Consider the following 24,676-nt stretch of genomic DNA (forward strand, 5'->3'; position numbering starts at 1 on the left):
CATTTATTCAATAATTTATTTTTCAATTCCCCACTACCCTCACTACCACCGACAAGTTGAACCTTTTTTATCAACATTTATTCAAGAATTTATTTTTCAATTTGCCACTACCCTGAGTTCTACCATTTATATACAAATCAATACACATCTTTATTTTTAAAATTTAAATTATTACTACTTTAACTACCTTCTATTTACCTCACATAAAGCTAATGCGAAAAATAAGGCATTTTATACATACAGGGGGGTTATTGGGTTATTTACCCTCTAGAATCCTGGGCGTAATTACCCCCCCTAGAATCTTCGGGTTGATCCCCCCCCCCTAGAATCCTGGAGGTAATGACCCCCTGAAAAGCAGGGATTTTACTGCCCCTAAAAGTTACAACTCCGCAAAGTTGCTCCATTGAAAAAAATCATTTCCTGTTGATTAGTCTGCTTTTAACACCTTTTAAAAAACATGTGTAAAGACGACTTTTTTCATGAAAGTAGAAGTTTTTGCGGTTATAAAAAATCATATATTTATTTCATAGTTTCATTTCAAGAGGTGATGCAAACAAAGAGAATAGAATATATTAGAGTGGAATTTAAATAATCTCTCGGTATGAATTTTGTCAGTTTCTTTCAGCCTGAATGGGAGTTTAAAGTGTACAATTCATGTAAATGTTCACAAATTATACGCAGTACATCACACTAATACATAATCCCTGGACATATCCATTCCAACTTCTTTGTTTTATAAAGTTATTAAATAACTTTAAACGAGCGTAAATTTGCTAAAGTTAAAACATAATTTTATTAAATATTAAAATGTAAAAATCGTCGTTTGTAAAGTGAATGCCTAAAATTATAGAAATATGCTTAAAGAATTTAATGAAATGTTTAATGAAAAAAACTTAGATTGATTTCTTTCCACGTGTGCATGAAAGGTTGTCAGAGAAAAAGGATTTAGAAAATAAAATAATTATTGAGACCTCTTTTTTTTTGGGAAAATATGTTCAGGGCCCAAAAGGTGAAAGAGCACAAATATGCGAAGTACACCTGCAGTATGGAAACAGTACAACAAAATGGCCGTTTTACACTTTTGTCGAGTAAATTCCTCTCTATTCTCTTTGGATGCACATTATATATTTATTTGAGCCTGCAGATATAGACTCTCAATCTGCTGATTTTTATTTTTTCCCTAGNTTGAGAAAGTATTTACTAGGAAATTCATGAATTGTCATGTTGTTCTTTTTTTTTAAAGATTACAATAACAGAGACAACATTTTTTCAAAGTTTTGCAGAGTAGCTTTTCTAAAGATTTAAAAAAGTAACATCTTTTTCCTATTTGTTACGTTAGTATGTATTTAATAATATGTATTTAACAGTAATAACAGAATAAAATAAATACAATTTTTTTACAGATCTTTGTAGTTAATGTAAAATTAATGACTTTAATGATAGATATAAAACAAGGTGAAAGCTGAAAAGTAGGAAATTAAGCTTTGAACGAGTTTGTTAATGCCAGAATCAAATCAAATGCAAATCAAACCAATAATTTGATATACATCAAGATATTTTTCTTGGGGGGGTGGGGGAGGGAATTTCTAGGGGAGGTGAAACGCGCCAAATTAAACAAATTTACCCACCCCCTCACAGAATCTTTATCTACGCCTCTGCAGTTGGTGCCCAGCTAGTTCATTTTATATGCTATCGTTAACAAACCGTATTTACTATATACTGTCTTAACATAATACAGACTTAACCACAAAGAGTAAGACTGTGAAATTCTTAAAAAATGACGATATCATTAAGTTATTTAAGCCTTCTGCTTTGAATATTGTCTTTTCTTGGTTTATCTAATGATTTGAATAAGAAATTAATACGTTTACAATTGCAGGGAATCATGAATGTAAGGAAACAAACATTAAAAGTGGCTCCCCCCCCCCTCTATTTTAAGATGGTGTTATAACTATGGATAAAACCAAACAAACAATCATTAACGCTTCCCGCCTTCCTCATATTTGCATCATTATAGTGTTGTTCATCATTAGTTTACTATTAGGTGTAGTGGTGTAGATAATGATTTTGGGAGATTAATTGGGAGCAATTTATATAACTTGGATTTAAGAGCGCTTCGCTAACCCTTTTTAGTAAAAAGTTTGCTTTTACCTGTTATTTTACAAGTTACCTTTATTACATCTTTCTCCAATAAACTAAACATTTTTGCGGATTTTTTGGTTTAAATTTGGGGTTTTCATAAACCAATAATTTGATATACATCAAGATATTTTTCTAGGAGGGGGTAAAAAATTTCTGTGGGGGGGGGTGATTTTCAGGTAAAAACGTTCAATTATGTTCGTCCACAAACCTTCAGCTTCTGGGGTCATGGGAGTTGCGGTTTGCAGCGAACGAAACGTTTCGCGAAAAAAGGCAAAAATTTTCGTTCGCATTTTGCAAACTTTTTCGCGAAAATGAATTAAGCGAAAAAATGCGAAAATTTCGCGATTTTTTTTAGCTGCTACAGTAAATTGCTTAAAGAAACTTGTGGAATTTTCTGCTCTGATATTTGAAGTTTTAATGTCATATTAATAACTGCTCTTCCGTTACATTAATAGTTATTTTGCAGGATGAATTTAAAATATTCCGAATTATTTTAGTTCTTCCCGTAGTAGATTTTAATTTGTGTTTTAAGAAAAAAGATTTTAACGGTTGAGAAAGTATTTACTAGGAAATTCATGAATTGTCACCCGATAGACGATAGGGGGAAGAGAGGCAAAAATATGGACATCATCGTCAAATTTATCGATACCTAGTGGTAAATTCAGAATTAATTTCTATCCTACTTGCAAGCGAATAAAACCCTTAAAAATGCATCCCTTGAATAACTGGGTTGATTGTGAAATAATTTCCTCAAACAAATGGGAACTTGTTTCTGAACTCTTAACAAAGAATCTTAAAACTTCGACCATCTATAACCTTAGGACACAATTCAGATTTCTAAAAAACAGTGCGGACAAAATAAGATTGCTTTAGAATTTAATCGTGAAAAATGTTGATTTTTCACCAACAAAATTAATTATTGTCCGTCAAGCTGTTCTCTTCTCATATATTGATCTGACGTGAGAGTTCTTGAGTAAAAAATGCAATTGTTAACTACGATTACTAAAATGTTTACTAGAAAGACGACACGGAGCGAATGTTAATAAAATTTGGACGGAATTTCGTTCATTCTTTTCCCGCTAAAGAATTATTAACTTAAAGGAAATATTCCGGTGTGACGAAAAATATTGAAATTGAAAATATGTTATGAACACGGGCTATCTTTGCGAGTTCCGACAACTATTTATTTCACATCATATTATTCTCTCTTTACATCTCTCTTAGTGCTAGAAAGTCCAATTTTCTATGTAGATTTAATTCGCTGAGCGTACATATATTAAGATCCAAAACTAATATTGTAGAAAACGACTGGAGTACATACACCTCGGTGTTCAGTACAGGGAATACGTTTAAAGACAAATGAACCCGAAATATAGAGCATCCCTTATCATATTAACGCCAAAATACGGACATAATATTCGAAAAACCTAGCATTTGCTGCAAGAAAACTTTTGTTAAAACCTACTTGTCTAAGCAATTTAGCCTTTCCTTGTTATTTCTTGAATTGTGAAAATATCATTTGTCTCTCCTGCATATGCAAGTCCTTAAGTCAATTCAGATGCCAAAACTAGGAATATCTTTTTAATCCAAGATCAAAGTTTCTTAATTTGGACATGCTACTGTATCAATTGAGGGTTACTTATAATTATGTTTCAAAGGCTTTAAGGGCAGTAGACCTATATTAAAGTAACACTTCATTTAAGGGGCCGTAGACCTGTCTTCAAGTAACACTTCATTTAAGGGGCCGTAGAGCTATCTTCAATTAACACTTCATTTAAGGGATTTTAACTAAATCACTCCTTGGCTTACCAACACTACGTGGCTACAGTTTGGTTGAACTATCTTTATCCTCTTTAAATAAAATAAACTATAAAGACACGTTAACAAGCAACAAAAACAAAACTGTTAGCTAAGTTACGATTAGCCATAGTTTCCCTTCTTTCAGAGACAGTAATGAAATTAATCCTTGTTCAAACATACCTCAGACAAATAAAATTCAATTGTGAATCTGAAATATCAGTTTCTGAAGAAATGAAGCTATACTTTTTTTTGGCGGACTCCAGTTGTTTAATATGTATCCCATTGAAATCTGAATTATGCACAGCAGAAGAATCGTCTTATTTAAGATTAATACCTGCTGCGGATTTTTCTTCGGTAGCGGTCTCCGTTGCAGTTTCATTCTTGGAAACCTCGTCAAAATTTTCCACAAGGTCTGGCACTTCATCGTCGGCCATGTTTCCGTCGGGGATTCCGCCGCCGGAGGTCATGCCGGGGACTGCGCTGGCGAGACGCTTGAGGTGGGTCAAACTATCAGCTCCAAGCTGGTTCAGGATTCCAGGAAGCATCTCAGTTATTTCTTTAAAAAATATCAAGTCCAAAACCAGTTATTCGATCCATAATTAAGGGATTAATTTTCTAGTCGAGTAATTCCGGATTCCAGTTTAACTCAGAAGTTAAATTTTTCCCTTGAAACCCGATAGTGAGGTATTTTAAGGAATAGCTAGTATTTAAGTAATTGAGGATGAACTATTTAATTCTTGAAGATTGTGAATCCAGGATTTCAATGCAGGGTACTCATAGTTCCTCCCGCCGTTGAAATGCGTTGTGGATTAATGGGATTTTTTTTGCTTTGAAAGTCTATTATCAAAATTTGAAGCAAAAAGGTCTAGAGTTCATTTGTTGTGATCGGATTTACAAACAGAAATTATAATTAAGTAGAACGACGCCTCGCATTCATATTGATCAGTAGTTCCTATTTTAAGTAGAAAGCTCAGTGTTCAATCAAACGCATGAGAATTTTATTCCAACAGAAAAAAAAAAACGGAATTCTTCTAGGATGATCAAAATGTAGAAACTTATAAGACTGTCGATATAAAACGATATATCAAAATGCTTACGTTTGTTCTCTGCGTGCCCTGTGACTGCGAATGTGTTGGCTGCAAGAGATGCCTGAACCTAAAAACAAACTTTTCACTAAATTTGTTTTGTTCCCATCCGAAAAAAATAGAACAAAACCTTAACTTTTCCCTAATTAAAATAGTTTTCATATTTAATAATTGAACGACAATGAGTAAAATTATACGATGACTTAGTAACTGCTGAACTTGAAATATGCCACCTGGGGCATATTTCAAAAGATAAGAAACCACACAAATGTCAAACAAATAAAAAAATTCCGTTTCAGAACCTTCTGACCACTTTTTACGCCTGCTACACGTTGAACATTTTGACAACATAACGTGCTCAGACTACGCGGGGACTAAACTGAAAAATTAACGATTTTTATGGAAAATGTCAATAATTGCCTTTCGACGTTCAATTTCTAATTTTTAGCAATTACAAAAATATGAGTTTCTGTGAGACATTACCTTAGGATTGTTGAAGTGAATTACTGTGCCGTCGTCCTTAATCATGTTAACTTCCTCAATTCCGGGAATATTGTTAACTAAACATAAACAAATCTTGTTAACTTACTTCGTGTTAGGAATAGTGTTAGCTAATCGTAATAAATCATGTTAACTTCTTCAATTCTGGGAATATAGTAGACATCATAAATCATTTCCGGGGAAATTTTTAACTAATATTCAGGTTATGGTTCATGAAAACCAATGATTTTTCTCCAGGGTCAGGTATAGTCTACATATGACCATAATAAATCATGTTGAATTCTTCAGTTCAGAAAATATAATTGACTTTTTTTTATCATGTTAACTTCGTCAATTCTAGGAAGTGTTAAGTTAACATAAATCATTTTAACTTCCTCAATTCCTGGAATATTAACTAACAACTTAAGTTAACTGTACAAACAGGGTTCTGGGTTACACGGTAAGAATAAAACTGTAAATCAAAACCTCTTAAATTTGACGATTACAAGGTTAATGTAGATATAGATCTTCTAAACTAAATTTAATTATCTAGTTAAGGATCCTTGGAACCAGTATACAATTGCAGGGCACCATGAAGTTTCAGGAAACGGCGGTATAAATTTTGTTCTGTCGTCTCGTCAAGTCTTCATTTTGACGGGTGACTCTGTATTTCGTCAGGGGTGTATGTTTTGGAGAGGGGGAAAAGTTTTTTAAAAAAATTAACTGCTGAAAAAAACGACAAGTTATAAACATCCTTTTGCTACTTTCATTTATACTCGAGGAGAAAAAACTGAAATTTTTGAATTGCGTTACATCGTTTCAGTTAAAATTAAGTTTCCAAATTAAAATTGCACCATTAGGCCATCCAAAATTTAATAATAGAGATATTCCCGATTAAGTACTTCTAGATTCTGCACTCTGTAGATATTCTTTGATAAACATTGCTTCAAGTTTATATATTTAAAAAACCAACTCATCGCTAAAACTTATATTAGCTCTTACCTGACAATTTTTTAAGACTGGACTGTAGTTTTTTATCATCTGTTGTAGCTGTTCTGTGAATAACCTTCTTCTTTCGTCGAGCTGTTCCCTTTCCACCGATTCTGACCTAAGAAATTTATTTCAATCAATCAGATTATAGAAAGATCAAAGATAATACGACTAAGAAACAATTATTTCAGTTCAGATACATTAAGGGCAATAACTTGATTTCATGGTTTAAGACATTCAAACTGCACAGGACAATTCGTGTGAAATGTGGAGAAGTTTTAGGACGTTAGCCCTGCACAGGACAATTCGTGTGAATTGTGTAGAAGTTGTAGGACGTTCGAAAAGCACAGAGGCCGGTCCTTCTATAGATAGTGGACGTGTAGTTAACGTACTTTGGAGGACGATAATTTGGCCGCTAGATGTCTCCCGTGAGTTATTCATGGAAGGACAGAGTTTCTCACGCCATACGGTATCTGGATCATTAGCCGTGCATTAGCCGTACTGTGGCCATGATTTATTTGAGAAAAGGTGGCAGCACTAATCAAAGTAGCTTTCTGATTTCATTTCATAAATTGATTGCAGTGTCTTGTTTTTAAGATCCATTATGAATTTGAAATTAATTCCAAGTACAATTTCCTAAGTTTAAGATAGTTTGCCGCGTTCAAATCAAGTTAGTAATAAGCTTTCCCTTTCTTTCCGTCGATAGGGGTCGCATATGTATGTGTTTATGGTCGGACAATACTCAAACACTGATAACTCATGGAAGAACGCGTTTGAACAAAACACTATTTCTCCGTACATTTCACGACCAATATAGAAGACGTCAAGTTGTCGACCAATGTAGTTTATGGAAGAAACGGCCTCAGGACAATTAGTATGAATTGTGTAGAAGTTATGACATTCAAACTGCACAGGACAATAAGTGTGAATTTGAGAATTGTGTAGGAGTTATAGGACGTTCAACCTGCACAGGACAGTTACTGAGAATTGTGTATAAGTTGTAGAACGTTTAAACTGCACAGGACAATTACTGAGAATAGTGTAGAAGTTATAGGACGTTCAACCTGCACAAGACAGTTACTGAAAATTGTGTATAAGTTGTAGAACGTTCAAAAAGCAAAGGACAATTAGTATGAATTGTGTAAAAGTTATAGGACGTTCAAACTACACAGGACAATTGCTTAGAATTGTGTAGAAAACATAACTGCACAAGACAATTAGTATGAATAGTGTTAAATACAACCTATTATTCAAAAGCTTTCTCTAAAAATACGAAGCAAAATTTTAGTTTTCAGAGAAACCATCGCATCTTTTAGTTCCTCCTTTGGGCGACCATGAGAAGTAAAAATATTTATAATAAAGAATAGGACTGCAAAATACGTAAACCTATCCCGATTGGGCTATTTAAGACAATGACATTGCCCTAAATAGTTGCAATAGGGGATTATGATCCATGTTTCTAGTCCAAGATCTGTTCATCAGAATATTTTGACAAGGTAAAGGTGCAAGGGAGAATCAAAAGTTCTAGTCCAACGGAAAGATGTGATAAAATAAATGTTTAATTTTGACAGATATTTAAATATGACGCTGGTTACTACGTTTTTAAAGGGATTTAAAATAAATAAATTTTAGCCCTAAAGCAAAATAAATAATGTTAAACTGTACCTTATTTTTCTTTTAACCCCTGAAAAAGTGAGAAAAAAAGTTTGTACGTTAATATTTATTCAGAAAAGACCCAATCATGATAAGTTGACCTAATCTTAAACATTATTTACATCCCCTACCAAAAATATAAACTTACATTTGCAACCTGGGCCTGAAGCTGCTTCAACTTTTCTGGATTCATCTTGTACTTCTGAAAATAAAATATAAAAACATCAAATTAAGAGAAAGTAAATATGTTAACAAATATCCATTCAGTCGCAGCATGACAGTAATTACAAGAAATCAGGACACATTCAAGTTCGATAAGTATCAATAATACTGATCATTAACAAATATGGTGCCCAAACACCTCTTAAACTTTCTGTATAGCCCCGGGAAAAAGCTTAACAAGTCCAAGGCGTAGTGCAGAGAATTCATGTAAACCAAGGTCGGTTTTATTTTCATATGGCCAAACTCATTAAGTCGGGCCGAAGATCTTGCAGCTGTCAAATCACGTGCAAGCTGTCGTCAGAGATGGGTCGAAGATTGGGCCTTGCATTCAGGTTTAAGGAATTTCGACTAGAGCCAAAGTTTTTAAATTGCAGCCTCAGTACAAATAAGAAAAGTTTGTGGATTTCATAATAATTTTTCGCGCATTTTCAAATTACAAAAAAATACAACTTATAAACCCATATTTATAAAATTGTGATCTTTCATATCAACATGACATACCAAATAAAGATTAAGAACAATTGATGACCCGGATAACAGATTATTAGGGTACATCCTACTATACAATAGTTAAGACACTTTCCAGGCCGAGCGCTGCGGCTAGGACAGGCTGGGTCTGTCCTAGAGAACGTTTTGGAGTGCTCTAAACAAACAAAACAAAAAAAACTACATCAGGATACATTAACACGTGTTAGTGAAATTACTTTTAGTTAAAAATGCATTGAAGATTAAACAATAAGTTTAACACATGTTTAAACACAACTACGAAACACAAAGATAATAATATCTAAAAATACATTAACCGACACAACTAGGATCAGTCACGAGTCACGCTCAAACGATGAAACTGTTCAAAAATTTCGTCTCTTAATGCAAAATGGCGGGCTTTCTCATACTCGTGGTCCGGCTCTGTTAAAGCCTAGAACCCAAACACAACACCAAATTATAATCTTCAAGATTAATTTTAATTTTAGAAAAGTTAAGTAAAATGACACGTTTTCACAAGAGTTTGTATTTAAATCTAACGTTATTAATTCAAATTTAGCAAATTTCTGCCCTTTATGCGGATGTTTTTCAACATGCTTTCTTCACTATTTTGGGTTCTAGACTTCACATATAAAATGGGCCCCGACAATTTAAATCCTATTCTAAGAAAAATATATTGCAAAATACTTTTGGTAATTTACCATTTTACGGTTACCTAACTACTAGGGTTTCCAGTCGTAATTACGTTATACGCGTAATTTCTCGTAATTACGCGTAACACTTTCTTTTATTTATGGAGGAGTATATATTCTTAGGTAACGTTTGCCTCAAACTTGTAAACTCTAAAAAAAATACAATTTTTAAGTAAAGAAATAACTGAAAACATATGTAAAGATACATAGTATAAAAACCTAAAAACTTTCCAAAATATACATATTTTAGGTTTACATCAAACTATAAGCTCTAAAAAAATATGTTAAGAAAAACCGAAAACTTCAAAAAAATTACTTTGTAAAAAGTATACGCAATTATTCATAAAAATAAATTTCTGGAAAACCTTACCACTTTTTAAAAAATTGCTTGGTATGATAAATATGAAAATATTTGCAAGTTCCCCATCAAGATAATCTACTCCGCTTTCCTCTTGTCCTCCTCCAGAGGAGGACTCCTTTTATCCACCGAAAATGGAGAATCCTCCTCATTTCCACCTCTTGTGGAGTCCTCTTCAGGAGAGCTTTTCAGTTACTACTTAAGTGGAGTTCTCCTTTCTTCCACCAAAAACGGATGGTTCTCCTCATTTCCTCCTCTTTTGGAGAATTTTCCTTGTTCCCTCCGTTTGAGGAGAATTTTCCACAAGAGAAGCTCCATTGGAATTCCTTTTATTGAAAAAAGGTTTTAATGTGGGGGACAGGACCAGCAGGGATTGGTTGGGCAGCCAGTCTAAAAAAGTTCATTGACAAGACAACACATGTGATCACACATGAATTATTTATGTTATCAATCCTTTAAAATGCAGAGACACATAATTAGTTCAACTTTAATCTTCCATACAGCATGAGATCTGCAAAAGGACCCATAACAAGCAAAGTTATTTAAGTCAAGAGATGCTCTTTAATGTTTCAACCTATTAGAGAATTTTTCATGACTTACCTGACTAGCTAAAATCATCAATTCTACAACTTCAACCATCAAAATCCGAACAAATTATGGGATTCTCATTATGTTAGATTAAAATTTTTAAATTATGCTAAATTATATATTAAGTTTTGGCTACTAAAAACAGTGATAACCAGAAAATTTCAGAATAAGAAGATAATTTTTAGACTCAAGTTATGATTTTAAATAGTCCAAGGAACACAGCATTTTTTTCAGTGTAAACATGCGCGCCCATTTCACTTAATAAATGATTTGACAAGTTACCAGTAAAACTAAATATTTGCAGTCCTAACAACATCAAATACACTTTAGTATTCCTACAATGTTGTCTTTATATTTCAAAGTTTTCTGGTTAGATCTGGTAGATCTGTATTATAATTATGTTAAATAATATAAACTTGGTTACACACAAAAGATAAGAATTCATAGAAGATTGTGCACAATTTACACTGTCTGTTACATTATATCATGACTCCCCTGAAACTAAAATATTTTTTTTTGTTGCAAAATCAATGAATAACATATTTAAAATTTGAAACATATTCAAGGCAGAGGACTGAATTTAAACTTTGAAAAGTTATATTTCAAGAGNATAGGAATAGAAACGGTGCACTGCAAATCACTCCGTTCGGTGCACTGAACGGTGCACCTCAATCACATCCGTACAGAATACCGCCAAACCTCCGTTCTTTGAGAAACGGAGTTCCGGTTTAGAACTCAGTGACATGATTAATGGTGCACCTTTTCTCCTTTGTTCTTTGTATTTTTCTTGCTGGGTCTGGACCAAAAAGTTGATCACACAAATCTTGACGTAAATACCTAAAAATATGTAAACCTATTTAGAGACTTTTGTATTTTTAGGTTTTCGGGTTAGCAGGGCTTTAGGGATGCGCACTGCAGCCGCAAATAGGCTCGGAAGCTGTGCGGGGAGGTATGCCTTCCCTCCCTCAAAAGACTGCCAGCTATATAGGTCGGATGTACCAATATGCTGTTTTAAAAGTGCCCATCCAACCTACAGTGCATCGGACCAATAGTAGCTGTAGAACCACGTGTTAGTAGGTCGGATGGGCTGTATAACGGATAGGGGTAGGCCCAAAAATACACCATCCTTCTTTACATAGAAATTTCGGGGCCCGGGAAATGACGTCATTTCTAAAAGGCGGGAAATAAGCCGGTATTACCGCAGAAAACAGCTGATACGCAGAAAACAACAAAAATTTTTAGGCCGCAACACTCAACTTTTTAGTTTATAAACTGTTTGTAATCTAGGTGTTTACAATAATATTAGGCTCATCTATTCAAAAAGTGAACATGTTCTTTGTGTTTACATTTTAAAACAAAGAAGAAAATTTTTTTGCACATTTCTAAACAAAATTCGCGGATCAGTCGTCATATGCTTATATGTTTAAGCTATTCTGAAAGTCCAAATTCCGTTTGTCTAAATTAACCATGACTTGTAATCATGAAGAATGAAACTAAACTGATTCCAAGAGCTGTTAAGTTTAATGCATAATTATTGATGTATTGACCTTTGTAATTGTTATATTATTTCAGATTCCTCTCAACATGACTGCTTCTAACGCTGACAAGATCGCTGCTACTGAAAACACTTCTCCCAACACTAAAGTAAATGGTGTTGCATCTCCAAGTAAAGAAGAAAGGTGAAATTTTATTATTGGAACGTTTTTATCACTTTGTNCCCCTTGGTTTGGAGGCTTACGGGAGGATTTAGTTAACTGTATTATCTAGTTCTGAGTCAATTTTATGAATTAAAGAGATTGTTGATTTGCAAAAATGAAATAAAATAGTTTGATACTTACAAATATTAAGCAGTAATCTCTCGTTAGTTTGTCTGTTAGATGTCCGATCATGCATAACCAATTTGCGTTCATTTTATCGGGAACTCTGTAGAACCACTGGATTGTTCTGATCTTTATTAACATTTAGAGTTCTCTAGGCAAAGTTGGTTTCCCAAGATAGTTTAATATATTTTATTGATAACATATTAGGCTTGTGAGCTGCTCTCTGCCGAGTTTGGCGAAGCTGCCTACGAGTGTGCTGATGCTTATTATTATTATGGAAAAGCTCTTCTCGAGATGGCAAGAGCTGAATCCGGTGTTTTTGGGAACGCGTTGGACGGAGGTATGGAACATTTTTCAAGTTGTATAGTGTGGAAGAATTAGATCCGGTGTATTCGCAACACTGGCTATGAATTGGATCCGGATTCGCAAAAATATGCGGTTCCATGAGTACGGGGAAAATCATAATAATAATAAAAATGTTTAAATATAAGAAATTATTTTTAAATGCTCCCCTTTTCTTAGAGATCAGTGAAGCTTAAAGAATTGTCTTTAGATCCGATTCCGGTTTTTAAATCTTTTTTTTTCCATGAGCTTATCTTATTTTTTTTGTTCTCTAATATATTTATTTGAAAGTTCCTCGCCTCAATTTCACCAGGCCTCGAGCAGTTTTTTATTTGTTGAAACATATCATAGATGGGACGTCCTTCCATAGGCTGAAAATATAAATTATCCTCACTACAATCTTTTCAATCGTTCATATTTTTGCTTTATACTGAGAACGTTCATGTTGGTATCTTGCAGTTACGCAAGATAAATTAAATTAATTCTGATTTTATGTTTAGTTCCTGATGGTGAGGACAGTGATAACTCCCAGGTTGAAGATCCTGAGAAGATGACAGGTTGGTTCAATTATTTAACGTGGCATGTTTTTGTTAAAGCACTGTTTTGTCTAGTAGCTCTAACTTTCTGTAGTTCAGCGTGTGCACTCTAAAAAATCTATTTTTTTCTGGTTTTTGTTTCACTGCACTTCTCTTTTATTCCAGTAATTGTTCTGGGGTTCTCCTATTTAGTAATTAAGATTTTGAATTCCCTAGTTTGTTCATAAGACCTCTCGTGGAATCTTAAATTGGTTTTTGTTGGCTCTGAATAACCTCTCAATGAGCCTTTTCCTAATGAGCTCTTTGCCTTTATGACACCTTGCCCTTATGTTCTCTTTGCCCTAGTAACCTCTTTGTCACGATAACCTCTTGGTCTTGTGTTATCTTTGCCCCAATGACCTCGTCCTGATAACCTCATTGTCTTGTGATCTCTTTGCCCTTGTAACCTCTTTGTCACAATAACCTCTTTGCCTTATGTTGTCTTTGATCAATGACATTTGTCCTAATAACCTCTTAGCCCGTAGGTTCTCTTAGCCCTATTAACCTCTTTCTTAATGACCTGTTTGAGCTCTAAATGACCTAATTTTCCTGTGTGACTGCCAGGGGTGTAAATAATTCCAATTTTAATATTTTCCCCCTCTCAATTTTTTTTTTGAATAAGACTATTTTGAAAAATAATTGCGTAAGGGGTATTTTTTCATTTTATTTTTTAAATTGTGCGCCGAGCATTGAAAATAATTTGTGAAACTGTCTGGTTTCAGAGAAAGTGTCCCTTTGAGTTCTTAATCCCTATTTTTGTCAGTCTCTAACCCTTCCTCTTACCCTCTCAATCTTCCCCTTTCCCTCCTGACCTTCCTTTTCCCAACCTTCCCCTTCCCTACCTATCTCTTTCCCTCCCTACCTAAATCCTATCCTACCTGTGCACTTCTTCCCTATCTTCCCTTCCCTACCCATTCCCCACCCATTCCTGCTACCATTCCCCTTTCTTTCCTTTTTTCCCCTTCTCCTTCCCCTTTTCCCTCCCTTTTCCCCTCCTCTTTTGTGTTTTGATTTCTTCCCCCCCTCCTGGCGGGGGGGGGGGAGAATCTAATACACTTATTTTAACTTCTGTTGGCCCCCTTAATGACAGTTGGTTGCCTGACTTTAAAATGATCTGTTTGCCCTTAAATGACCTTGGTTGGGTTTAAATTATCTCTGTATGCCCCTGTTCTGTTTGCCCCTAAATGACTTCTGTAGGCCCGTAATGGACCTTTGTTGGCCCCCCTATGACCTTCATTGCCTGCCTAAATGACTGTAGGATTAAAATGATCTGTTTGCCCCTAAATGGCCTAGGTTGTATTAAAATAACCTCTGTTTGTCCCTAAATGACCTTGGTTGTTTTAAAAATGACCTTTTGGCCCTAAATGACCCTGGTTGGTATAAAATGATACTTTTGCCTAGCCACATTTTGTCTAGTTCAGTTTTGCCCAGGTAACATTTTGCCTTTGTAACTTTTTGCCTAGTTCAAGTTTGCCTTGTAACTTTTGCTTGGGTTAACATTTTGCCTAGGTAAACCAAGAGTGTTTTTTGCAAACTGTTATTTTTCAAACAAATTTTTTCAAAAATAAAACCTTTTTTGTAACCATGGTTGGCACTTAACACATTCCAAGCTGATTACGTAACCGAAAACAAAACATATTTCGAGTTACAACCGTATTTTGGGTTTACATGCAAAAATATTTAACCTCACGGTTTAAGTTCAGGTTTAAATTAAGTCGAGAAGTGGCATTTAACCATGAACTTAAAATTTAAGTCAAAACTTTTTGTTCTTTAGTTTTAGACTCATGACTCAACCTATAAAACGAGTTTTGGTTCTCCTCTAGGGCAAAATTAGGGTATATCTACTCTACAAAAGTTAAAACATTATTATATACATTTTAAAAATACAGTTCACCATGATGAAGCTAAGGTTTGAATATTATATTTCGGTATGGTAGGTAACTGAACGATTTAAAATAAGTTGCCGAGTTTTGAGAAAATTTCGGACATGATCCATTTGCCATAAATGACCTTGGTTGGGTTAAAATTATCTGTTTGCCCGAAATGACCTTGGTACTCCAGAGGAGGAACGTGAAGATGTAGAGAAGAAGGTTGGTGAGGCCCTTGACGAGAACTTTACCGTCCTTGAGGAGAAGAAAGAGAAGCGGGAGCTCATGAACGGGGGTATGCATGTATTCGTGTCAAATAACTCGCATATTTTTGTCTACTCTTAATTCATAATATGTGGTTAGGGTATTAGCTTTTGCATTAACTGTTACCACTAATTCCGTTTCTTCTATTTTATTTTAGTTCACTTTTAATTCTTTTGCACATTTTTATGCAAGGAAAGGGTTGAAAAAATTATTGTCAAAATCGATTTGTAGTTTGTTAAATAAATGTCAAGGACAGGCTGTTATTTTTAAAAACGTAAATGTTTCTATAGATTTTATGGTTTCAGTTCAACCATGTAATATTTCAATTTTCATAAAATAATTGGTGTGATATTATTTTTATTAATAATCTATATAAATTTGGTTGTCTGTCTTGTCTGTTTGTTTATATCCAATAAACGTCAAAACTGCTGAACCGATCAGGCCCAAATTTTTTGTGGGACATCACGTGACCACGGAAGGTTTATGAATGATCAAAATTTCAAATATTTGTCTCCATCAAAATTCGACCTTCATTAAATTTTTTAAAATTTTGAAAATCCACGAAATATTTTGTGAAAATCCGCGAATTCTTTTTGTTTTGTTTTACGATGTACACAAAGAGAACATGTTCACAATTAATTTAAAAGATGGGCGCGAAGCGCCCTATAAGGCTAGTTTGTTATATTTGTTTTAATAGATGGGGAGGAGACAGAAGAGGAGGAAGAGGAGGTAGAGAAGGAAGAGAAGGAAGGTGAAACCAAGGAGAAGGAAGGTGAATCCAATGAGAAGGAAGGAGAGAGCAAGGAAGGAGCTGAGAGTGAGGTAGCGAAGGAGGGTGCGGAGAAGGAGAAGGAGGGAGAGGAAGAGGTGGGAGGGGCTGAAGCTGAAACCAAGGAAGGGGAAGATCAGAAAGCACAGGTTTGCATATTTTTAATTCAGTGGAATAGGTTTATTACCTATATTATTATTCTAGAAGTTCTAAATGTGGGTTGAGAGGTGGGAATGTTGTTAACTAATGTTTCTATCAGGAATTAATTTTCTTCGAAAATTGTCTTTTCTAAGATCACTTAATCTTGCTTCATTTTTCCGAGTTTTTCTGTATTTAAAGGGAGTGTTCGCGAAAAATGAAAGGTGTATAGGCTTAATGCGATAAAAAAGCGCTTTTGATCGCCACTAATCTTACTTCTATCTGTTGCGTCTATAAGGAGAAAATTGTCTTATACCGAATAACATGGCGTCCATAAAAATTGAGAATTGCAACATACGACTTAGACCGTAAAAATATCAATTCAATTTCAAACAAATCATTCATATATTACAACCTATAGTCTTCTATTATCTTTCGCCACATTTATATATAGTTGATTTTTCATAACATTTTTAATTGTTATGATCTGAGAGTTACTTATAAAAACGTTTATTCCTGTCTCGAGGATTTTTGGTAATGACGACGACATTTTCATATTTTCCAGGAATGTTCGAAAACAATTTAATTGTCGGCTAAATATTATTTTAAAAAAACAAAATCAAAACTAGTATGAAATATTAAATATATACAAATTTGGCGAAAGATAATCGATGACCATAGGTTGTAATAGCTGAATGATTTGTTTGATATTAATTTGATTTTTTTACGGTCTAAGTCGTATGTTCCAACTTCCTCAATTTGTTTGGGCACTACGCTCTTCGGTATGAGGCGTCTTTATCAATTTTCTCCTTATAGACGCAACAGATAGAAGTAAGATTAGTAGCGATCAAAAGCGCTTTTTTATCGCATTAAGCCTATACCCCCTTACATTTTTCGCGAACACTCCCTTTAAGGGAGTTTATCATTCACTTACTTGTAGGAATCTGAATTTTTTTGTAGGTTTGAAAAAAAAGTAATTCTTATTTTTTACTATGAACTATTATTTTATACTTGTTTAATTCACAATGGTACCCTTCAAACCCTTCGTGCACAAGTGATTAATCCCTATCTGGAAATGCTAAATGATACCGCTTTGAACTTGAAATTGCGTCGATTATCCCTATAATTGATGTTTTATTTAGGAGGCTGAGGATGAAGAGGATCCAAGCAACCTCCAGCTCTCCTGGGAGATGCTTGAGCTCGCTAAGGTTGCCTACAACAACAAGTTGGCAGAGGCTAAGGAGGACGAGAAGAAGGTGATCGAGACCAAGATCTGTGAGACCCTTCTCCTGCTTGGAGAGGTTAGCTTGGAGAGTGAGAATTATGAACAGGCTGTGGCTGATATTGCTGATTGTCTAGCTAAGCGTAAGGTACGTCTTTAACTTAATTACTACAAAAAAAGGTTGGCTGTATCAATTTTATAGGGTTTTAATCGCTGAATTGGAGTAAGAAGTATGACGGAATGAGCACTTGCCTAATGTAAAACTGGTAAAAGGTTGCATTTAACATAAGGCAAATTTTCATTCTGTCAAACTTCTTCTCCAAAAATGTAAAACTGGTTCTAAGCTTAAAAGGATTTTTCCTAAAGCTCTGGTATTCTGATTATTGCTGGCAAGAAAAATAGCAAACACTGCAAAATAATCAAAATTAATAACTGAGACTTTTTTTCTTGATTTTTGGAAAACTTTGAATTTTTGAATTTTCATATTTAGGTTCTTCATGCTGGAGATTCTAGGCGGATTGCGGAGACAAATTATCATCTTGGTGTTGCACTTGGACACTTTGAGAAGTTTGACGAGGCTGTTGAAGCTCTGGAGGATGCCATCAAGATCATCCAGCTCAGGTTAATATTTTGCATGATGTTAAATTATCCTCCGATTTACAACGGTACTCCTATATATTGAACTGAGTAACAGAAAGTAAGATGTCAATGTCAGATTGAGGTTTCTTCCTAGTTTATTTTGCAAATAATCAGTGTAGCTTTAAATATCTTGCAGTTAACCAACTTATTGTTTTGATTTAATGACCTGTAATAGATATGTCCCTTAAACGGATTAATTCAGTATTTATCGTCAACAGCTCTTGACAGACGTCTGGAGTTTAAGAATCATAGTTGAGTGTTTTATAAAAACAAACTTGTTTAAATAGCAACTTATAAGTTTGTCTCTTGCCTACAAATTTAAACTTTCCAATTCTAGGATGGAGAACTTGAAGAACAAAACTGAATCTAAGGACGAATCCCGGGCCGACGATGCGTTCTACACCCGCGAGTCCGAAATCTCCGAACTTGAATCCTTGATCCCCGAAATCCGGGAAAAGATTCAAGACACCAAGGACATGAAGGAACAGGCTGCCAAGCAGGACACTGAAGAGGTTGGGTTTGGCTCTATATCCGCCGTCGGATCCTCTGCCTCGCCTAAGCCCATCTCTGCCATCTCGGTAAAGCGCAAGGCGGAAAACGGTGACTCTGCCAGTCCGAAGAAAACCAAGAATTAGATGTTTTATGAATTACGATTTTATCTTATTAATTGGACAAAGTACCTGTGAAGCTTTTAAAAATAAAACCATTTATGTATCTTATATTTTTTTCTTAACTGGTCATGGTTGTTCGTCTTTCTGGAACACTTTAATAGCGTCGCATAAATACTTAACTTTGAAGGCTATGATCTTGCAAGTTTTTATTCTTTAACATTGCTTAATATTAAACTCTCATTAAACTTTCTCTTATTCTTTTCTCTATTAATGGAAATAGATTTGTATTTAAATATTCAGATTAATTCAAGTTAAAATGAGAGCAGAACAGAATTCGCTTTCATAACTGCATTAGGTAGGAAGACAGGTATACGCAATATGCATTAATACAAGTATTGTATAAACATAAAAAGACTCAAGATGCGTTATATTGTTGAAATTCAGAGATATCGCTTCAATCTTATTTGGTAAGCTACATTAATTTCAAATCTGCTCAATAGGGAGGTTATTGGTTTGGTTATTAACTCTGTTTTTAGTGTTTTTGAAGTCAATATTAAACTAAGTTGACGCAAACCGGTGTTTATTACTATTTTGTAAAAAGACTAATGGAAGCGAAAGAAATTGGTCAAAATACGACTTCATAAGACTCATTTTGGAATATGAAATTTAAGAACTTTATCGAATAAATTTGTTCATGAATATTAAGTTAATGGTGCAAACTAAGTTAAAGGATGGAAATTTGTTTATTTTTGGGCATTGATAATATTTGTTTGTTAAATTCGTTCTTAAATCAATTTCAGAAAAAAATTTGTTCAGTTAAATTGTTCTCTAACAAATCTAGTTGAAGGAAACTTCCCATATTCTTTAAAGATCCACTTCCATTAGTTCCTTTTTTCGTCTGTTTACACTGTATTTCCGGGTGGATTCTCATTTGAACTATTGTTCGTTTGAACTATTGTTCACTTAAACTATTGTTTATTTGAACTACTGACATGACGTCATATCCTGTAGTTCAAATCAACACAATACTTGCTCATTTGAACTAATTTTATACCAATTCAGTTTTTAATTTTTTCATAGTTCTCATAAAGTTAGTTCATGACAATTAATTAGATAACAATTACACAGAAATTTTTCAAATGAACATGAAAATAGATTAAATTAACAAAAAAATAGTTCAAATGAACATAAAAAATAGCATAAATGAAAAAAAAGTTCAACTGAACTTAATAACAGTTCAAATGAAAAAAAAAACAAGTTCAAACGAAAAAAAATAGTTTAATGTGAAAGAAATGTTTCAAATGAAAAAATGACAAAAAATAGTTAAAATGAACAAAAAAATTAGTTAAAATGACCAAAAAATAATTAAATGACCATGAAAATGGTTCAAATTAAATAGTTAAAATAAAAAAAATATAGTTAAAATGAGAAAAAAATAGTTCAAATGAAATCTAAACAAAAAAAATTTCAAATGAAATAGTTAAACATATAAATAGCTAGTAACCTTACAGAGTCTAAAAATAATTTATTTGCTCATTTGAACTATTTTTATGTCCATTTTAACTACTTTTTTGTTCATTGTAACTATTTTTTTGCTCATTTCAACTATTCTTTTTGTCCATTTGAACTATTTTTTGTTCATTCAAACTTTTTTTTGTTCATTTAAACTATTTTTACGTCTTTTTGAACTATTTTTTTGTTCATTTGAACTATTTTTTTTTCCATTTGAACTATTTTTATATCCATTTGAACTATTTTTTTATTCATTTGAACTTTTTTTTTGTCCATTTGAACTATTTTTATGTCCATTTTAACCATTTTTATGTCCATTTTAACTATTTCTATGTCCATTTTAACTATTTTTATGTCCATTTTAACTATTTCTATGTCCATTTGAACTATTTTTTTGTCTGTTTGAACTATTTTTATGGCCATTTTAACTACTTTTTTGTTCATTGTAACTATTTTTTTGCTCATTTCAACTATTCTTTTTGTCCATTTTAACTATTTTTTGTTCATTTAAACTTTTTTTTTGTTCATTTAAACTATTTTCACGTCTTTTTGAACTATTTTTTTGTTCATTTTAACTATTTTTTTTTCCATTTGAACTATTTTTATGTCCATTTGAACTATTTTTTTGTTCATTTGAACTTTTTTTTTGTCCATTTGAACTATTTTTATGTCCATTTTAACTATTTTTATGTCCATTTTAACTATTTTTATGTCCATTTTAACTATTTCTATGTCCATTTGAACTATTTTTATGTCCATTTGAACTATTTCTATGTCCATTTGAACTATTTTTTTGTCTGTTTGAACTATTTTTATGTCTATTTTAACTACTTTTTTGTTCATTGTAACTATTTTTTTTGCTCATTTCAACTATTCTTTTTGTCCATTTGAACTATTTTTTGTTCATTTAAACTTTTTTTTTGTTCATTTAAACTATTTTTACGTCTTTTTGAACTATTTTTTTGTCCATTTGAACTATTTTTATGTCCATTTGAACTATTTTTTTGTTAATTTGAACTATTTTTAAGTTCATTTGAACTATTTTTATGTCCATTTGAACTATTTTTTTGTTAATTTGAACTATTTTTAAGTTCATTTGAACTATTTTTATGTCCATTTGAACAAATTTTATGCCCATTTGAACTATTTTAATGTTCACTTAAACTATTTTCTTGTGCATGTTTCATTTATAATATCAATAGTTCAAATGAATAAACTTCAAATGAACTGAAAAATAGTTCAAATGAGCAATATCTTTACTCGCTTGAACTATTGTTCATTTCAACTACTCATGTGGTACCACGTGCAGTAGTTCAAACGAACAATAGTTCAAATGAACAATAGTTAAAACGGGAGTAGTTCAAAGGAGATAGCATCGTATTTCCGCTGTCCAAAAGTAGACCTATCCTTGAGAATTTATTTTTATTCGATTAATGAAATTCGCGGAGGAGAGGCATGATTTTAAAATGTCTTTAAAATAAATGCTTTCTTATGTTCTTGGGCAATAATTTGATGAGTTATTTCATCCTCAGGTGCATTAGTAGGCGATAAGAAAGTTTGTATATCTTTCCGTCTTTTCCCTTTTATTTTTATCAAGATTAACATTACAGTTCAATTGCGATGTATCCTATTTTTCGCACGGTTTTAATCACAACCTAGGATGTTCTTCTTGGGTATAATAACAAGTATTAAAAAGCTGAGGCAACCTTTTATCTTTTCTTCGTAACGTAACTTATCAGTTTCTTTATTCAAAAAAGATCTGATAAGTAAATGTAAAGTAATATCCCGTCTACGGACCGATGATGAAGGAAGGAATAGTTCAATTTTAAAACTTACACTGACAGTACGTTAAAATACCTATGAGAATGTCTGCATTAGACGACGGAAATACAGTGTTAAAAATATTTATGTCTTAACCAGTGCTTTGGATCCATTTAATTTTGATACAATTGTGGATCCTGAGTCCGCACTGGGAAAAAATGGATTTTTTTAACAAACAAAAAAATTTCAACGAATTTCTCGTCTATTTTTTCGCTTATTTTCATGTTATAACTTTATAAACCTTTCAGAAATCAAGAAAGTTTTATTACAATCTCTTTTTCATTAGTTCAGATTTGGGTTTTGAGAGTTAGTGTTTTTTTTGGCAGTTTTTGGTTAATTTTTTCACCCTTGGTCCGATTCCGTGGATTCGCATATTTTTTCGGATCTTGCGGTGCCAACGGAAGTTCTCAAATTTCAGACCGAATGAGCCTTAATTAACCATAACCTAATTTAAACTAATTTAAACCTAATTTTAACCAAATTTAACCCTTATTTATTATCCTATTTTAACCTAATTTAAACCTAATTTAAACCTTAGTTAACCCCAATTTATTAATTATTTAAACCTAATTTAAATCTAATTTAAACCTAATTTAACCTAATTTAACTTAATTAAAACCTAATTTAAACTCAATGTAAAGACAGCTTTAATTTCGTTTGTTTGGTTGACCATGACTTTCACGAATAAAAACATTTATTTTATTGCAGAGGAGATTAGTTTGGGAATTATGGCTGATACTGACAAAAGCACAGGAAATGGAGATGAATCAGCTGGAGATGGAGATGAATTGAGCCGATATATCGAAGTTTTGATCCAATCCAAGAGATCCTATGCCATGATGGTTAATGCAAGAGAACAGGCCGACAACGCGGCGGAACCGGCCGGAAATGCGTATGATAAGCTTGTTGATGATGATGATGACATACCTGAGCTTCTTGAAGGATATGATATACCGCAGCTTGTTGCAGGATATCATGATGAAGTGACCTCGGCCCAGTGGCGCAAAGAGTGGAATATTCTTGGAGGCTGAACCAGGTAAATTTCGAATATTTATAATCAATTAGTCGTCTTTAAATCACGCGGCATACAATGTCTACCTTTAAATTCTTAAATGATATTTACCATCAAGAAATTTTTTTTATGACACTAAAGAAATTTCAAATATTGTTAATTTATAAGAATTAGGACTGATAAAAGTTAAAAAATAATTATTTTTGAAATTCACTGTACAAAGGTATAACCATTAAATATGCTTTTGAATACAGGCTTACCCAGTTTACTAGGGATCTGACTTTAATTACAACCTAAAAATAATAGTTTGTCGATTTGAAGACATAATCATTTGAAAGTAAACAAAAAAGTGGTATAAAAGGAACCATGAAGGAGAAAAAAGACTAAATGAATTGCTTACAGTCGTCTCCGAAGTCTCACCATTTGTCCTGTTTGTTCAATTGAATATAAAAATAAATCAAATAAAAAACTAAGGAGAAAAAATGCCTTTTTTAAGGGCCTAATGCTTATTATGATGACAACTAATAGAGCTATAAGCGTCCGTGAACCTATTTGATGATATAAAGCGAGTTGTTCCGGTAAACCTGATCTAGGAGCGCTTATCACCTGCGCGTGCGTAGGTCAGAGCGCTCTTGGGAAGGTCTGAGAGAAGGGTCAACTTAACCCTCTAGCAGGGGGACGGATTAACACTCCGTGAGGGGTTATAAGAAACATGTTTATTCCCGGCCGCCGTATTTAATAATGGCCGAAGACATCCTTTATAGGGTCGAGGTTAGGGTGGCCGGCTGGAATATCCCTTGGCCGGCAAATGTAGCACAATCATCAGGACGTTTTAACGTAACTCAATTCAGACTAATCTACTGGAACCACCGCTTTATAATCCATTAATTAGATAGTAACGGAATTGCTTCGTTTCCTAAGATTATGAGAGCTGACTTTTTTTTTACGAAATTTTAGATTTGTTCCCGATATATTTTTAATTCGTTTTTAACTTTAGAGGAATGAGGTTGGATGAATCGATCTATCTTGCTTCGACCTGATTCATCAAACTCTGGATATAAATGTGAACTGAAAAATTTGAATGAGTGTATGTACTACAGTCGTTTTCTACAATATTAGTTTTGAATCTTTTTGATATTGCTGTAAGAAATCAAGACTTAAGATTAAGATTACTTTAAATTTGTTTAAACGGTAATATATATTTTTTAAGAATAAATTATATCGTGAACTTAAATCATAAATAGATTCTTATCTCATACTAGCCGAGTGTGTGGCATTGCCAAGGCTTGTATTAATATTCATTGTCACAGTTGCCTGCCGTTTACCCGCGCTTGGCATGAAATCATGATATTAGCTGATCGAATTGCCCGGCGTTACAAGTGTATTTCACAAAAATATAAATCCTTATTTCAATTTTCATCCTTATTTTAATATTCATCCATATTATAATATTCTTTCTTATTTGAATGCTAGCTTTGGAACCCTGCGTTGCCTAGAAACTAAGTTTTCTCTAAACGTCGATCCATTAAACCAAACATTTAAAGAATCGAAATTTTCCAGTGGTTTTGTTCCTCGATCATTTGAGAC

At 33.3% G+C, this 24,676-nt stretch overlaps 2 protein-coding genes across 2 annotated transcripts; one reads left to right on the forward strand and one right to left on the reverse strand.

The window, feature by feature from the left end:
• Positions 1-3,930: 3,930 nt before the first annotated feature.
• LOC111698705 (transcription factor BTF3 homolog 4) lies at positions 3,931-8,401 on the reverse strand. The gene is made up of 6 exons (XM_023469112.1): positions 8,299-8,401; positions 6,510-6,615; positions 5,511-5,587; positions 5,040-5,097; positions 4,277-4,498; positions 3,931-3,993 (listed from the first exon to the last, which is right to left on the reverse strand). The coding sequence occupies exons 1-6, from the start codon at positions 8,341-8,343 to the stop codon at positions 3,965-3,967; spliced, it is 537 nt and encodes a 178-aa protein (XP_023324880.1). The 5' UTR covers positions 8,344-8,401; the 3' UTR covers positions 3,931-3,964.
• Positions 8,402-12,080: 3,679 nt separating this feature from the next.
• LOC111698710 (protein HGV2) lies at positions 12,081-18,852 on the forward strand. Its single transcript, XM_023469118.1, has 8 exons — positions 12,081-12,140; positions 12,524-12,656; positions 13,159-13,215; positions 15,295-15,396; positions 16,063-16,283; positions 17,415-17,642; positions 17,985-18,115; positions 18,471-18,852. The coding sequence occupies exons 1-8, from the start codon at positions 12,081-12,083 to the stop codon at positions 18,766-18,768; spliced, it is 1,230 nt and encodes a 409-aa protein (XP_023324886.1). The 3' UTR covers positions 18,769-18,852.
• The last annotated feature ends 5,824 nt before the right edge of the window (positions 18,853-24,676 follow it).

This window comes from Eurytemora carolleeae, unplaced genomic scaffold (assembly GCF_000591075.1).
Source record: "Eurytemora carolleeae unplaced genomic scaffold, Eaff_2.0 scaffold258, whole genome shotgun sequence".
Lineage (NCBI taxonomy): Eukaryota > Metazoa > Arthropoda > Copepoda > Calanoida > Temoridae > Eurytemora > Eurytemora carolleeae.

Bases quoted from the DNA above. Each gene is read 5' to 3' on its own strand.
- LOC111698710 (XM_023469118.1), top strand. From the start codon at position 12,081: ATGACTGCTTCTAACGCTGACAAGATCGCTGCTACTGAAAACACTTCT. The intron at 12,141-12,523 runs GTAAATGGTGTT...ATAACATATTAG, and splicing joins ACACTTCTCCCAACACTAAA to GCTTGTGAGCTGCTCTCTGC. The intron at 12,657-13,158 runs GTATGGAACATT...TTTTATGTTTAG, and splicing joins TGGGAACGCGTTGGACGGAG to TTCCTGATGGTGAGGACAGT.
- LOC111698705 (XM_023469112.1), bottom strand. From the start codon at position 8,343: ATGAATCCAGAAAAGTTGAAGCAGCTTCAGGCCCAGGTTGCAAAT. The intron at 5,588-6,509 runs GTAAGAGCTAAT...GTTTATGTTTAG, and splicing joins CAGTCTTAAAAAATTGTCAG to TTAACAATATTCCCGGAATT. The intron at 4,499-5,039 runs GTAAGCATTTTG...TATTTTTTAAAG, and splicing joins AGGGCACGCAGAGAACAAAC to AAATAACTGAGATGCTTCCT.